The sequence below is a fragment of the Cololabis saira genome, chromosome 7 (assembly GCF_033807715.1).
Source record: "Cololabis saira isolate AMF1-May2022 chromosome 7, fColSai1.1, whole genome shotgun sequence".
Lineage (NCBI taxonomy): Eukaryota > Metazoa > Chordata > Actinopteri > Beloniformes > Belonidae > Cololabis > Cololabis saira.
Window position 1 is genome coordinate 31,094,139 of NC_084593.1, and position 17,070 is coordinate 31,111,208.

The 17,070-nt window shown below is 39.8% G+C and overlaps 1 protein-coding gene across 4 annotated transcripts; it reads right to left on the reverse strand.

The window, feature by feature from the left end:
• Nucleotides 1-608: 608 nt before the first annotated feature.
• On the reverse strand, nt 609-14,865 carry si:ch211-276i12.4 (filaggrin). 4 transcript variants are annotated; one of them, XM_061725585.1, is made up of 8 exons: nt 14,368-14,865; nt 13,703-14,205; nt 12,672-13,111; nt 11,027-11,055; nt 9,830-9,958; nt 8,401-8,467; nt 8,204-8,311; nt 609-3,267 (listed from the first exon to the last, which is right to left on the reverse strand). In XM_061725585.1, the coding sequence occupies exons 1-8, from the start codon at nt 14,478-14,480 to the stop codon at nt 2,638-2,640; spliced, it is 2,019 nt and encodes a 672-aa protein (XP_061581569.1). In that variant the 5' UTR covers nt 14,481-14,865; the 3' UTR covers nt 609-2,637. The 4 variants fall into 4 exon arrangements, with proteins under 4 accessions (XP_061581569.1, XP_061581568.1, XP_061581567.1 ...); XM_061725584.1 differs by having other exon boundaries at nt 609-1,821; nt 3,159-3,267; nt 12,672-14,205; XM_061725583.1 differs by having other exon boundaries at nt 609-1,821; nt 3,096-3,267; nt 12,672-14,205.
• Between the last annotated feature and the right edge of the window lie 2,205 nt (nt 14,866-17,070).

Below are 17,070 nucleotides of genomic sequence, written 5' to 3' on the forward strand. Positions count from 1 at the left end.
ATAAAAGGTCAAAAGGTTCTGCTGCTTTATCTGGCTCAGAGTTTAGCTAAGGTCAATGAAAGTGACGTGAGAAGCCGATTTAACCCTCACAAATCAAAATTGCCCCTTGTTGTGTAACACAATGCTACAAAAGCATGTCAGTGGATTCCCCAAACCTTTAAGTAGTTGATCTCTTGTATCCAGCCAGTGTGGAAAACAAATTACCTTCCCAACTACATCTGTTGGTATTAGTAGTTTCCAAATGTTCCCGTGTTGTGAAAAGAAAAGGAGATGGAAATGCCTGTCTCAAGTTGTTTTAAACTCGCTATGAGTATCACATTTAAAATGAACACATTATTTTTCCAAAGGTCACTTGAAGTTTTGACTTTAACTTTATAATGCTTAGATTGTGATGGATTGACGACCTATGCAAGATGTACCCTTGCCTTTCACCCAAAAAGAGCTGGAATAGGCTCCAGCAGACCCCGCGACCCTGAGCTGGAACAAGCAGTTCCAAACATTTGAAAACTGGAGTGTTTTCTGCATCAAAAAACACCAAATCTGCTTTGGAAAAAAGATATGGAAAAAAGTAATAGAAACATTAAATACAAACCACTCTAGAGGTGAAACATTGGGATTTTATTTATTAAGTTTGCATCATTTACCACTTTTCTCACTTAGCTTTTCAATCATTTTAAAAATCGTGATGTGACATGAGCATCACATGAGACTTGGAAAATAAAGTACACATTTGTTGCATCGGGCCGAAGTGTGTGAAGCTGACAAACCAAAAAGGAGGGAGAAGTCACAGATAACAAACAAATGAATGGGTGAATTAACTATCTGCAAAGAATAGAATAGAATAAAATAGAATAGAACAGAATAGAACAGAACAGAACAGAATAGAATAGAATAGAATAGAATAGAATAGAATAGAATAGAATAGAATAGAATAGAATAGAATAGAATAGAATAGAATAATTCTTTATTGTACATGGAAAATTGTCTTTGGTTCACCAACATATAAGATGAGCAGTTCTAAAATCACAAGTATAACATTAAAGGATGTTTGCATATTTGGAAATATGGCACATAATTATCTTTACTGTTAGAAGAGCTGAACTAGCACAGACTACAGGGATGACAATGACCAACTCCAGAGAGACACTATAGGTAACATAGGCTAAAATAACATTATTTTGATTTCTGCTGTTTTATTACACATTATCGGAATACCTAAAACCACTTTGCCTACAACTTTGTATTCGAACTTCATATTTTACAAAACTACATCAGCACAAAACTTCTACTGCAAATTCCTTCAGAAAGAAAGGGTTAGGGTGTTTTATGAATGACATACTGTATACACATAAATACAAAATTGTTACATATTTACACAAGATTTTGAACGCTCAATGAAATCAAATATTCATTGCATGGAATATAGGAGAACATTTTAAAATGATCTGATTAGATAAAATAATTTATTATTATAGCTAATATTATTTGAGGGATATTGGGTACCAATTTTCCTTCCACAATCCAAAAACATGCATGTTGGGTTAATTTGCAGTTCAAAAATGACCCTAAGAGTTGAGTGTGAGCGTGTGGTTGTCTGGTCCTGCAATAGACTGGTGACCTGTCCAGGGTGTAACCCTGCCTGACCTGATGGATGGATGGATGGATGGATGGATGGATGGATGGATGGATGGATGGATGGATGGATGGATGGATGGATGGATGGATGGATGGATGGATGGATGGATGGATGGATGGATGGATGGATGGATGGATGGATGGATGGATGGATGGATGGATGGATGGAAGTTTATTTTCTCATATCTGCAGTGGAAACATGAACACAAAGTTATTTCTATGAACATGGGCATAAGGTCAGTATCCCTGGTTGAAATGCTGGAAAAGTCGTTTTTAGATTTTAATGTTACAAGAGCCTCTTGTAATAAAGCTGCCTTATTTCAAGAGGTAAGCAAACTGTTAAAAGGTATTTGTTTCATTCGTCAGTCTGCTATTAAACCATACTTTTTTAGTTTTTAGTACATTCTTTAATTTTATGTTTTGGTTTTTTAATGCATCCTGGGGGTCCAAAGCAGCTGCTAATAATACAGAGTTAACCTCTACCTAATATTATTATTTTTTTGTTTGTTTGTTTGTTTGTTTGTTTGTTTGTTTGTTTGTTTGTTTGTTTGTTTTTCATCCTTTTCCTATTAAACAAAAAAATATATAATTTGAGACCCAATAGTTACTCTCTAACCTATGTCACAGGTATTTCATGATACTGTTTTGGGGGAAACACCACTTTCATAATAAATACATATAAGCATACATTGTAATCCTTAATAAAAATATCATTGTACTTGATTCATTGGTGCAACTACTGATGCAAAGTTTTTCTTTCAGTGGGCATGTTTGTCTTTTTTCCGTGTGAAAATGATTCACTCTGAACTCATTTTGGCAGGTTTCAGGTTTCAACACAATGCTTTTCAGTTCTATTCTTTTTACATGGATAACTACAATAATGCCCTGGATAGAAAAGAAGAAAACGCCAGTTTTTTCAGCCAGAGTATCTTAAACATTGATTTCAGCTGACAAGTATTCATGAAACACATGACAAAATACATATGTCCTCAGGTGGCCATTTCAGTCTGCTTTTCCTGCTTGCTCCACCCCACTGCCCCACTCCTGCCCACTCTGCTGCTCTTTCCCTCCAACGGCCTCCTTGTGTGTCTGCAGATGCTGCATAAAATCATCCAGGATCTGCTGGGCTGACATGGCATTCACATCTCCAGTATCTTGCTCCAAAAGCAGCACCTTTAACCCATCCCTCCCTCCCCAACTGCTGCCACCCACATGGGCATGCTGGGGGTCAGGAGGGGTGTCTGCGTGGTTAGTGCCCAGGGACAACTGCTGCTGGCTTTCGGGGTAAACAGGTTGTGGTCTGGCAGCATAACTGGCTGCCATCTTCTTATAGATAGCAGCACTGATGTCTGCCACAGAGAAAGGTGGGCTCGACTCATGCTGGCCTGAGAGACTGGCCTCATTTTTATTTGCTGGCAGACCCTGTTTAAATGGCATGAATGCTGTGGCCCTCTGCGCACCTGCCTCAGATTTGGTCAGCCAATCATGCGCCACTTCCTCTGCATTGGGAGAGTGGGACTGACCATCTGTTTGCTGGAAATGACTAGTTGCAGAGGAAGTTGTGAGAAACTTCTGTACGGCCTCAGCTGAGTCAAATTGCTTCCCCAGTAGCTCCTTTATCAAGCATGGTACCTGAGGGAGAGACATAAAACACACACATCAAGTCTGAACTCTTAAAACAATCTCCTTTTTTTTTGACAATTTTTGTGGTTTCTATGGTGCATTTACTTTAAAACATATGCTTATCTCTGAAACATCAGTCACTTGCTGTGACTGCAGTCGCAGACAAACATCTCCTCCCCCACAGTCGACAAATGTCTCATGACATGGACGTTGATTTGGACATGACTGCTTAGCAGATAGCCTTGTGTTACATCATGCTTTTTTTACTGCTAACTGCTTCTCCATGTCAGTGTTTTATCTGCGGATCAACATAAGCTGTAATTCTAAAAATACCTTCCCACCCAATATGTCAGCTCTCTTGAACTTGCAAAATACTACGTGGTAATACAATAGGAGCCTTGACGTGCACATTCTTTGTCCTCAAAGAACATTTATTCTCTTGCACCCAAATTTGTTTACAATTGACAAGACTGACTGACACTGACTCAAGTCACACACTTTTCTCCCCACACTTTTTTTTTGAGTATGCATCATGTATGAATGGCGTTCCTACTTTTGCTGCTTGATGTTCAAGTACTAAATTACCAACTTCAAATAAATCATATTATGTTTACTTAAAGCTAGGGTCTACGATTTTACATATTGTACATTTTTATCAAAATCATTTATAAGGTTGTTATGGCCCAATAGTGTTACCTATGAAATATGATTAGCAAAAAGAACCAAAAGAAAATATTTCTTCTATCTGCTGTAATCCTGCAAAGAAGTCAACCAATAGGCGCCATTCGGCCCGAACTATTGGTCAATCTGCTTGAATGTGAGTGATTGGACAGTCCTCACCCTACTCCCCGCCTCCCAAAGTACGGCAACACGAAGGACATATTGAGCGAAAGCATTTGCCAAAGCGGCGCTTCAGCAAAGGCGCCGCTTGTTTTTGGTCCTGCTGGCTCCCGTACCAGAGGGGGGGTGTCGGAGGCGGGAGCTTCATGTGAGGCAGAGCACAGGGGGGAGGGAGTTTGTGTGGGGAGTAGGTCCATCCATCCACCATCCATCGTCCGCTGCTTATCCATTCCCGGGTCGCGGGGGCAGCAGTCTCAACAGAGATGCCCAGACTTCATTCACCCCAGACACTTCCTCCAGCTCTTCCGAGGGGAGTCCGAGGCGTTCCCAGGCCAGCCGAGAGACATAGTCTCTCCAGCGTGTCCTGGGTCTTCCCCAGGGTCTCCTCCCGGAGGGACATGCCTGGAACACCTCCCTAGGGAGGATCCGGTACAGATGCCCAAGCCACCTCAGCTGACTCCTCTCAATGTGGAGGAGTAGCGGCTCGACTCCGAGCTCCTCCCGGGTGACCGAACTGCTCACCCTATCTCTAAGGGAGCGTCCAGCCACCCTGCGGAGGAAACTCATCTCCGCCGCTTGTATCCGCGATCTTGTCCTTTCGGTCACTACCCAAAGTTCATGACCATAGGTGAGGGTAGGGGCGTAGATTGACCGGTAAATCGAGAGCTTCGCCTTTCGACTCAGCTCCTTCTTCACCACGACGGTCCGGTACATCGACCGCATAACTGCGACGCTGCAACGATCCGTCTGTCAATCTCCCGCTCCATCGTTCCCTCACTCGTGAACAAGACCTCGAGATTCTTGAACTCCTCCACCTGAGGCAGGACTTCTCCACCCACCCGGAGAAGGCACGCTACCCTTTCCCGATGGAGAACCATGGCCTCGGTTTTGGAGGTGCTGATTCTCATCCCTGCCGCATCGCACTCGGCCTCAAACCGCCCCAGCACATGCTGAAGGTCCCGGTCCGATAAAGCCAACAGGACAACACCATCTGCAAAAAGCAGAGATGAAATCCTGTGGTTCCCAAACCGGAACCCCTCCAGCCCCTGGCTACGCCTAGAAATCCTGTCCATAAAAATTATGAACAGGACCGGTGACAAAGGGTAGCGCTGCCGGAGTCCAACATGCACCGGGAACAAGTCTGACTTACTGCCGGCAATGCGAACCAGAGTCCTGCTCCGATCATACAGAGACCGGACAGCCCTTAGTAGAGGGCCCCGGACTCCATACTCACTCAGCACCCCCCACAGAATGGCACGAGGGACACGGTCAAATGCCTTCTCCAGATCCACAAAGCACATGTAGACTGTTTGGGCAAATTCCCATGAACCCTCAAGCACCCTGCGGAGGGTATAGAGCAGGTCCAGTGTTCCACGACCGGGACCGGGAAATGCTTGGGGAGTAGGTGTCTTTTTTTTTTAAAAACTCAAGATCGTAGACCCTAGCTCTGGCTCTGTAAGGTCCACTAGAATAGCTTCTGTACACAGCTGCACTGAACTCTTTCACTATTCAGCATTTGGACAGGCAGCCTTTTCTGTTAAAGCTGTCGCACAATGGAACACAATCCCAGACAACATAAAAACCTGTGACTTGCTTGGTGCCTTTAAAGCTAATATAAAAAAACATTTAAAACTATCACAACAATGCACCCACTAACTTGCTAGTGAATAACATTACTTTTTCCTCCAGTCACTTTCACCTCCCAATGGGGCTGAGAAGGTGTGTATGTGTATGGGTGTATTGCTGTATGCTGTGCATGCTGCCATACCCTCTAACCTTGATGGTTGATGTTTGATGCCTAAGGCTAACTCTGGCCTAAGGCTAGCCTAAGGCTAACTCTGGTGCAATGCATCAAATGTTTACATGTATGTGTTTAATTGCACATGGTCCCTCTCAAATAAAATTAAAAAAGAAAAAGAAAGAAAGAAAAACAACAACAGAAAAAACTTTTCACTGCCTCCTCAGCGATACATTTTTTCCCCCTTCTCTTTGCGGTCCTGTCCTGAAACTATTGGTCTGCTTTGATTGGGCAGTTATTCTTCATAAAATGGTAGATTACCAGACAGCTATTTACTTTTTTGCTCAGGATGTGCCAAACCACAAATAGATGAGAAATAGTGATACATCACATCCCTGGCATAGTGGAAACATGAGCAGCACCATGCCATAAAGCCGCTTTGTCTCATCAAATGATGCATAAGGAGTGAATAAATAAATGAATGGATCAATAAATATATCCTCATCTGCATTTTTGTTAACTTTCTCAAAGAAAGGAAGACAACAAAAGGAGAGATATGTGGCCTGGAACAAACCATAGAGAAGATGAAAATATGAAACCATGGAACCAGGCCAGTTGGCAATCAACAGACGGTTGATGCATTACATGGTAATAACTTCATCACACAAGTTACAAGTTAATTATTACAAAAAAACAACAACAAAAGAAATAGGTAATTGGCTCTGATTTTGAAAGTCGTAGTTGTCAAATGTGCCTAAATGAAAGGACATCACCTGGAGATTCAATAAGGTAATAATAGATTCGGAGACCATCTACCTCTGACCACTTGGCATCATTCATCCACTTTGATAGGCAGAGTGAATGGACAATCCTCCTTGGTGCCTGAATTAGGAACCAAATAGCTACAATGCAGCACTGGAGTCCTATTTAACAACTTTATAATAGTAAATTAAATCATCAAAAGTTGGATTTACTGCCAGTCACATTTGATTAGTTGTTACCCAAAAGAAAAGGGGAGGGACATTGTGCGAAGGTCCAGTACCCAGATGTGTTGTTCTCATCTTTTAGGAAAATATTATGCAAATATGTTTCATGGTCACATTACTGAAAAACAAGACAAATGCTTGGAACAAACAGGCTTTTTAAGAGCAATTTCTTCTCTGGGAAAGAACCACTCTCTTGGACTCCAAACTTCAATCTTGACATACTGTAGTTGCATTTGTGTCGTTTTTGATGCACAAAAGTTAAATTCTTAACAATAAATGTATAACAAAATAAATGTTTGTCACTTTAAAGTGAAATACAGGTTACTGAGTTGATAACTATTCTAAAATGCATGTTTTTGCGTATTTTCTATTTTGGTTTGTGTTTGGGTTTTTTTTCACATATTGTATTTTGCTGCAGCAGCTCATTTGATCTTTGTTTGAAACACAATCCCAGTGCCTTTACAGCCTCCCTCATGAAAGGTCCAGTGTGCTCTGATTGGTCAGCTGACTGGTCAAAAATGGTGTTGCTGCAGGCAGCTGCTTAGTAAATAAAAGACTAGACCCTTACTCTAACAGCCAATAGGAACTTCAGGGAGATCTGTGGGGGAGGATAGCTTTAGTGTGGACTTCTAAGTGTTGTAACTGCAATCGATGTGCATGCATTTACAACGCAAAGGTAGCCCCTGAAGGAATGGAAAGTCCCCTGAAGCATAACATTTGCCCTTAAAAGTTCTCAATCTCCACACCGGTCTCATTTTATTACAGGTTTGCATATTTTACTGCACTGATACACAGTTACACAGCCTATATTATTTAAATTTGGGCTGACTATATTCCGTTTCTCTGAATTTCTCTAAATGTCAATGTGCAAATCTGGTGTTTTGAGTAGTGTATTTCATATTTGAGAATTGTCAGAGTAAAGTAAACATATCTTTGTGAAGTACGCAGTGTTAGGTAAATGGAAACGGGATTACACTGAGAAATTTAAGTAAATAAATAAGTGATTTAAATTAGTATTGTATCTAAGGGGAAACATTGCACTATTATTATTCATTTTAAACTTTTTTGTTTTGTAATTTTGTTTGTTTGTTTGTTTGTTTATGTATTTTTGAGCACAATGAGTCCATGCTCATAATGTGAAATGTGCTTTATAAATAAATTTGACTTGACTTGACTATTATTTATTGTCAAGGACACTGCAAAATTGCAGATGTATTATGAGATCTCTCCAATTGTTCTAAGATATAAAACAAACTCTCTTGGTTAATTTTGTCCATTTTATTCTAAAATGTACACCGTGAGGACTATTTTAGGTCACATATTCCTTTTTTTCTGCATGTGAAAATGTGCATTGGTGTCCACTAGATGGCGGTGTGCTCACATTAATGTTCTCCAGGGCGGCGATGGTTCTGTTGGCGTCCTCCAGCTCCGAGTTCAGCTGGGACACCCGATCTATTAGGTACTTCCTTTCGCTGCTCAAGCTCTCCGACTGCAGGCACACACGAACAAAAAATTACATTTATGAAAACAATAATCTTTTGATCATCACATCCCCCATCCTCGTTTCCATTTTCTCACCGCTATGTGCAGGTGCTCCCCCAGTAGGTTATTGGCTTGTTTGGTTCCACTGTGTGTCTGCAGAAGACTAAATTAAATACATGAAGAAGAAAAAAAGAAAGGCATTCTTAAACCACTCTTAATGCATCGTGTTATCTTTAAGGATCATTAATGACAGCTGTTTTGTGGACACAAGTGTTTAACAAAGCTCTCCCAGTGAATCTGCGTCAGCTGACACCCTGCTGGAGCCCAGAGACAGGCGACCATTCTCTCCATCTGCTGGGCCTGTTGAGGAATGTTAGGTATGCGCCTGATGAGCAAGAGCAGTTGCTCTATAAGAGTTTTAGGCCAGGCCAGATAAGGCTAGGAAGCTTGCCTCAACATGTCTCAGTTAGCTGGTTGGGCAAAATGAGTCACATGAACAAAGGTATCGCTCATGCACTGAAAAAAATACATCTAAGCGCGTGTAAATATAACAGGCTACTTAAATCTGTGATATTAACAATTAAAAATGAAGTTTGTTGCTTTACATGAATACATATAGTTTTGAACTTAATCTGCATTTGTTCAAAAAAATACCGACATAGTGCATTTTTTCCTTAACAAGCAGTATTTATGTAATCCCAGGCAATCTTTTCATTTACACACAAACAAGCAATGATCTTGTTGTATTTACTTTTCCTTTAACAATTTTAAATCTACTGGGCAGATTGACCAACGTTTAGATGAAACATGCTTTATTAAGTAGAACACCACTGTAAAAAATATCTTGCTTGATCTACTTTAAAAAAAATTAAGGCGACTAGTCTTTGTATAAACTACTCAATTTTTAGTATATACAAAATTAATATACAAGTAAAGTCAGCTTAATTTTTTTTTCTTTTTTTAAATTTTTTTTCTTTTTTCCTTTTTTTCTCTTTTTTCCTTTTTTTATTTTTTTCCTTTTTTTCTCTTTTTTCTTCTTTTTTCTTTTTTCCCCCTTTTTTCTTTTTTTTCTTTTTACAGTCAACTTAATTTTGATAAATAAAGTAAACTTATTACCAATTAAGTTGACTGTACTTGCAAAATGTATTATTTACATACATAAAATTAAGTAGTTTATACAAGGACTAGTCTTTCTTGATCTACATAATAACCTCATGCAAAAAGTTGACTTATTGTTTTTAAGTAGATCAAGCACAATATTTGTATCAGTGTACTGATCCTGAATGGCCCATTAATGAAATGATCCATACAAGCTGACCTGTAGGGAGCCATAGGTTGACCTGATGAATATGTGCACAGATTGCAGCAACTCTCTCTCATATCAGGACTTGCTATCCAAAAACTAATGTCAAATTATGTTACATATTGAAGTGATTTATATTGAAGACTCAAGTTTTTATCCACATTCTGCACACAAGGAATAGTGTAGAAACAAGAGCCATCTGTGCTGTTAAAGGCAACAAACCTTTTGTACTTCTCCTTGACATGGCTGAGCTCCTCCCTGGTCCTGTGCAGTTCTGCCTCCAAGCTCTCAATGCAAACTACCGTCTGGAGCAAGTTCTGGTGAAGATCAGCATTCTCCTCCTGCAGCGCCCTGAACACAGAGTTAGGGACGATGAATGATCACCACTGGATGATGGGGTCATAGCCTAACTCATCACCAGAGATATTTATTGTTTTGGTACTTGTCGGCAAAAAACAAACAAACACAGAAAAATAATGTTACAATTAGATTTTTTTTTAAAAATAGAACACTGCACTCCATTTGTTTTATAGGTCATCGTGTTTTAAACCCATTGCCTAAATTGAATGCCTCTATCATGAAAATAAACTTTTCCATTTGCATGAACACTGACTATATAGGCAAGGCTAAACAAGTTTATTTGTATAGCAGTGTTCATGTACAAGGGCTTTTTTAATTCAGAATGCCAGTGGCAGTTTTTGTTTCATTAATCTAAGGATTACAGCTTTCTCTACGGAGATTGGTAATCGATAAAATGGACCTCTTCCATAATCTTGTACATTAGATATTACTGTATTTGACTATTTGACTTAACGCAAAGGTTTTTATAAAGTAAAATAAAATTTGATATGAGCAACTGAACCCTAAATAAAAGAATTAAGATGGAGCAAGGCAATATAACAGAACATCAGGAACATTTCTGCTTAAGCCCATGGCACTCTCTGCTTCATTAAATGGTAATAGTTCTTCTTCAAAGGAGGTTAACCTTAGAAAAGACTCAAAACAAGAGAAAATATAAAACAGATGTTTTATCAAAGTTAAACATCAGTTTTTTTATTATAATCTATCCATCAATATACATACTGTTGGCTGCAAGCATTTGCATCAATCCACATGCAACACTATTTAAAAAAAAAAGTGATTTATGCCTATACAATGATTTTGGGCCAACATGTTAATGTGAAAAATGCATGTTCATAGTTATGGAAATATTATGAAACAGTTCTTAAATATTGGTTTTCGCTCCATCACGGCTCTTTCCCACTCACGTGTTCACAGTACTGACAACATGGAACTAGTTACATAAATAATTTCCATGACAACATCTCATCCTATTTGAACAAGTGTGTAAGGAGACAGGAGGCTTGTTTGAGCAGGAAAAACTACTAAAAAGAGAGACAGGGGTCAAAAGATACTTACTGAAGGTGTCCAGCATCATACAAAATGTCCTAGAATAAGAACAAGACAACATTGTCAAGGTAGTAGCAGGAAATATACTGTGGTTAACTGAACTGTGCACATACCATTTAATTTTGTACTCTAATGACACTAACATTACATGATGACTAAGCACAGTGACTCTCTAATGCAGTAATGGACTATCATCAGCACCTCAATCCAACAATCAGTAATGCGTCATTTGAATTCCAGAGGATTTGAGAAGATTCCAAGCAGAGACGAACACATTAATGTCTAAATATTGTCCTAATAAGAATCTGCCAATAAAACTGATGTTTTATAGCCATTTAGAAAACAAAACAAATCAAAGGATGTAGTCTGTTAATCTGTATGGAGATGAGGCACAGAACAAAGCTTTATTTAAAGGATAGAAAAATAATGAAGATACCAGGAGAAATAAAGGCACACGATACATGGTGTGCCTGACCCAGCACATTGTGTATCCAGGACAAGCTGCAAATCCATTAGCTATTGATTTATGCCAGACCAGTCTACTGAAATCAATTTGTTCTGTGGTGCTAAACATTACCATGATTTCCCCCCTTTCCATGTGAGCATGTATGCGACTTTACGAAACCAAAATAACCCGCTGAAGCCAGCGTGAATGGAAAAAGGTAACCTTATGTAACATAATGGGGTTCATTAATACATATGAGGGCGAGTGTGAGCAGATTCTTATATAAGAGCAACCTGATGCCAGCTCTTATCCAGACAGCACAAGCTGACATTTTTAGTGTGAGCTACTATTTCACATTTGTCTCACTGGATTGATTCTTTTTCTAATACAGTGCACATAGTTTGGAGAACAAGAAGGCCAAAGCCTTAAGGACAAACAAAACAAAAGAAAAAGGGGTTCATCAGGTGGTTTTGAAAGCAATTTCCCCTAAAATCACAGGATCTGCTGCATTGCCAAACAATGACTCAGCTCTCACTGCGGAGTGTATGAAACATCCCACACAGCCTGTGACTCAGCTACCCTGCCTCTGCAAAAGAGGAGCAACCCTGTGTCCATTCCCTTCTTTCTATGCAGGAATGTCATTACCTCACTGCAGTGCTACATACTCCAGAGATTAATCAGTGACTACTTTTACCCTATGTTTAACAAAATAAATCACCTATTTGATTGTATTATGTTTTACTACATGTTACATTTATAAAATTGATGAAAGTAATACCTGATTTTGAATTACCTAACTGCGTATTTTAACACAGTTTGTTTTAGTTAGCAATCCATTAGTGTCATTACTCAGATCATTTCAGCTGGAGCCTTGTTTCACCATCAATTTGTTATATATTGTTTGTAAAGTGAGGATGTAAATATGATAGTTGGCTACCATACATTACATTCTGTTAATATCTGCCACTTACAATGAGTCCTTTCCCATGAGCCTGTGACGAGAACAAGCTTATTATTTAAAATAAACTCCTATAAATGAAAACTTGGATTATTATTATATATTTTCAAAATAAATTGTGTTTTAATAAGTGCTTCCATACTAAAATAGCCCAATTTGAGGTATTTTTGTTGTATTTCACGACACTGCTTCTGTCTTTTCTGTTTGATATGATAATTTTTTATTAGGAAGGTGTAGAAATGTAAACTTACCCTGTGCTGTTTAGAGACCCCCATATACTGGGAATGCTGTCTGCCGCTCTGCTCAGAGCTGTGACTGGCAGATGTGGAGGGCGTTTCTCTGGTCCTGGATGAGTCCGATTTTGTGGATGAGGACTCAGATCCAAAGCCTGTTCCTGCACCCTGGACTGAGGCTGGAGGGGAGTTGCTTGGCCCTTGGATCTCAGGTTCTAGATGCATCTGTTGAGGGAAGTGCTGGCTGTGCGGGTGTTGGTTGTGTTTGCGGTGGTGCCTTTGTTTGGGTTGGCTGGGCTCGGGGCTGGTGCTGGTTCCATCTGTAAGGTGGGAGCCGTATCTGCCGTATCTGTCCCCTAACATGGTGCCTCCGATGGGTGAAGGCCTCCTTTCTTTACGACTGTGGCCGGTGGAGTGGGAGTACTGACCAGGCGGCGGGCTTCCCTGGTGGTTCCTAGCTGCGTATGAGATCAGTTTTTCAGTATCGGAGCAGTCCGAGTGTTTTCCAGAGCTGATGCAGGCTTTCATGTGTTTGCTGGGCTGCGTCGGAGCCTGCTTCATCTCACCACCTCTGCCCCCTCTGTGCTTTTTGGGTGGAAGCTGTGGCTTGACTGGATCAGCTATCGACCCCAAGGAAGAGGTCTTCTCTGGAGATGTATCGTTCACACCCAAGATGGTGAGAGCGGATGGACTCATGACCTGTTTTGTAATCTCATCTAAAAAAGCTGAGAATTGTAACTTTCCCTCCACAAAATTTGTCCGAGCCTGCTCTAGCTCAGCTAGAGCGGACCCTTTGCCTTTCTGCCCGCTCTGACCTTCTCCCTTGGCCACTCTTGGAGAGAGCACCTCCATTGACTTAGCCTTACGGACGTCACTGTGATTCTCCTTATTTTTGAGTATCCCTTTGCTGGGTAGCTGGGTAGAAGAAACTGCTCTTTTGGGACCCCTGGGCACCCCTAAAAGGATGTTCTCCTCACTAAAAGCCAGGCTTCTGTTCAAACTAGTTGTTTTGTACAAGTTATTGTGTGATTCTTCAGATTGACTTTCACCTTCAATGCACTGAAGAAGGGCTTCATCACTCCGGCTGTGACCCCTTTTAAGGGCAGAAAACTCAGACTTTCGGCTAAGTTGTGAACCATCATGTATCCTGTCAACATTTCCTTTTTTGTTGTGCTTGACAGAAGCAAAGACAACGGGTCCACTGCCGTCATCCTCCCTGAAAACCCTGCGCACATCTGGGATATTGGAGCAGGACAAGGAATGTGGCGGTCGCTCAGCATGACGAAGAGAGAAGGCATCACTTGCACTCTCCTCCGTGAACCAGGAGGAGGAAGATGAAGACGTGGAGGAGAGGGAGGAGGAAGACGCCCTGGAGAGAGTTATAGGAGTGTGGTTGTTGTAAAGTTTTCCATCATCTTCACCTTGGTGAAACTGATGAGGATAATGGGCACCGTGGTGAGAACCGTCACTGAGGTACTGATTCTGTTGATGGAGGCGACGGTGCCCTTGGCTATCATCTGTATTTCTGTCAGTGTCGTCGAGTTTTGTGTACCTACATTAAATGAAACAAATGTAAACATTCACACGTGTAACCTTAATACATTAGATCAAGCATAATCTTGTCTCATTTCATCTACATTTATCATTCAGAATATGCACATGGCTTACTTTCCAATCTATACACAATCCTTTTTAGTAGGAGAAACCGTCCTACCTGTTTGAATGAGTGCTTTGTTGGTGGTCAAAGTGATGATGGTGGTGTTTTTTCTGTGGCTTCATCTCATCCAGTGGAAAAGCACCATGAACAGGTTTAAAAAACTGTTCCATTAACTGTTTCTTCCCTCGTTCCCAGACTGCCAATGTCGTTGTTGTTGGAAGAGGTATCAATGGTATCAATAGTGTGCTGTTCTAAGACCTTTGAATCAATCTTTTCTAACTTCTTTTTTTCACTAAACTACAACTTACGTTGTTATATCTGGTGGAAAGACCATGACACTGCTGTTTCCTTCCATTCTGGCCTCTCAAAAATGGTGAGATATTATAGGAAAAAAATGTGAATCCTAATCAAGCTCATTAGGATTTCAGTCCTCAAAATGTTTGCTGGCAGTAGTCTCCTCAAAAATATGTAATTCTCCAAGTATTTCTCAAAGTATACAGATTGTTGCCTCGTTGACTGTTGTTTGATTGTGCATCCATCTATAAGTATGTCTCCTCAGCGTCCAACTGCAGAATAATGAACATCGCAGCTCATGAACAGAAATGTATGAATTCCTGGATGATGGTTTGACTTTGATTCATGCCTGATTAAACAGCTGGGAGCTTATTGAACCAGCTGAAAGAGAGAGAGATCGTTCTGAAAGAGGGGGCAACTGCCCCAACCCCCAGGGAAGAGGATCTATACTGGGCGTAATCAACCCTGAAGAATAAGGTTTGCCCTTAATGCTTTGTGTTTCCATTCCTTACTCCTATCACGTCATCTCATGTGATGTTTTAGGTTATTTTGCTTTTATTTATTGTTATAAATATTCAAAAACCCACATGTCAACTGTTCAAATCAATGGACCTGTTCTAATGTAGCCTATTGATTATAAAAGGTTTCCTATGACCGTGAAGCTGATGTCTGCTTAGTTGCATTCACAGGCAACATAACCACATGCAGATCTGTAAATGTTTCAGTCATGAAGAATGATGTCATACCATTTTTATTTTTGTGAATGAACAAGGGAGTACTTTGAGTTATCACATATTTTACTTATAACTTTACTTATTTTACTTATTTTATTATCTAATAATTTAATTTAAAAAAACAATGTTTTCATTCTAAAAGGAAAAGCATGTGTATCTCAGTTGTTGGAGTGGATTTATGGAATGGGTTGGGTGATGGGTTGAAGCAATGTACAAATATAAATCAATTTAAAAAACGGTACAAAAAGGAAGTTCTGGGAAGTTATTTGGTTGAGGAGGATTTATGGGCAATATGGTGTTTGTTAGCTGGTTAGGTGCAAAGGCACAACTAATGGGAAAATTGGTAGCCTATTAGGTAATTGCAGCTATTTATTATTAATATTTATGTTTAATTTATAATAAAGGTAACAAAGGGGCAGGGTTAAATAAGTTTTACTTCAACCTGCTCCTTTTCGGACACTGTTTTTTTTTTCCCCCTGTTTGTATTACGTTTTTGTTGTTGTTGCTTTTTTTTTCTGTATGTTTTGAATTTGTTTTAAAATCTTATATTTTTTTATGTGTTCGAAATAAACAATTCAATCAAATCAAATCAATCTATTGCATTGTTATATCAATAACAGCATAGGCTATAGTTAAAATGATCGGAACTGCCATATAAAATTACATTATCACATACAGAATGGCTGCATTTTACAGTTAAAGTTATCCTACTACAGCCTTCAAATCCAACAAAATGTGGATCAATCAACAAAATGTCTGTGATTTCCGAGTGAATCACAGCAGGGCCTTAAGCCAACTTAAAGACTTCATCAGGTTTGATTATCATAAGGACTGGTTTTTTCAGTATGGATGGCTGAGACTACGCCCTGCTTATCAGATAACAGAGATCAATTTTATTCCTTTGTTGAAGTATCGTTGTTGAAATGGGGCAGGATGAGCCAGAGGACAACTCCCAACCTCCCCACTGTTTCTAATCAATTGTAAGCTACCATAATAAACATAGTTGCATAAGGGAAGTTGCCCAGACTTGTTATGGTTTATAATGATCAATAGCTAAAAGATCTGCAAAATGATGGAAAGAGAGAGCAGGGGAAAATACATTTACGTGACACACAGCACGTATTCTCACTACGCCCCCTGCTGGAAAATAAAACTAGTTTCAGTTTTGGCCTGGTAATTTTCCACCATGTCATAGCCACACTCTTTCTGGCAGTGGATGTTTCTGGATATTTCTAGTTTTCATTGTTATATCCCTCAGTATTTACTAATACATTGCTATCGTATCGCTTAACATCAACAGTAATGTTATATTGTAAGTGAGGCTGAGACTTTGATCCTAGGCCACAAAACAGGGACACCAAACGTGTGGAGCAATATCAGATTTTACAGTATCTAGTGTATCATCCACTACAGCAGAAACCCCGCATTAATATACAGGACATTTTAGTTAAAGAGGATGAGTTGGCTGTTTTCAACAATTCTTTAATGACAAACTGCATATCATTGCAGTAATAGGGAAGTAGATCCGACTCCTCAACCAGGGCAAATTCCGGTTCGATCCGGTTTGCTGGACCTTGTTACACTCGAGCAAAGATTATTCCGCGGAGCTGTTACTCTGACGTCAGCTGTTTTGATTTGAATTTCTGTTCAAATCTACCCTATTATAGATGCCATCTACAGTTTAAAACAACTTGTACATTTAAATTTTGATATAACATGTCTCAATTGCTTT

Excerpts from the sequence above, each read along its gene's own strand:
- si:ch211-276i12.4 (XM_061725582.1), bottom strand. The coding sequence starts at position 14,480 with ATGGAACAGTTTTTTAAACCTGTTCATGGTGCTTTTCCACTGGATGAG. Across the intron at positions 8,468-9,829 it reads GTCAAGGAGAAGTACAAAAG|TCTTCTGCAGACACACAGTG; the intron begins GTTTGTTGCCTT and ends TATTTAATTTAG. Across the intron at positions 3,268-8,203 it reads CCGCCCTGGAGAACATTAAT|GTACCATGCTTGATAAAGGA; the intron begins GTGAGCACACCG and ends TCTCTCCCTCAG.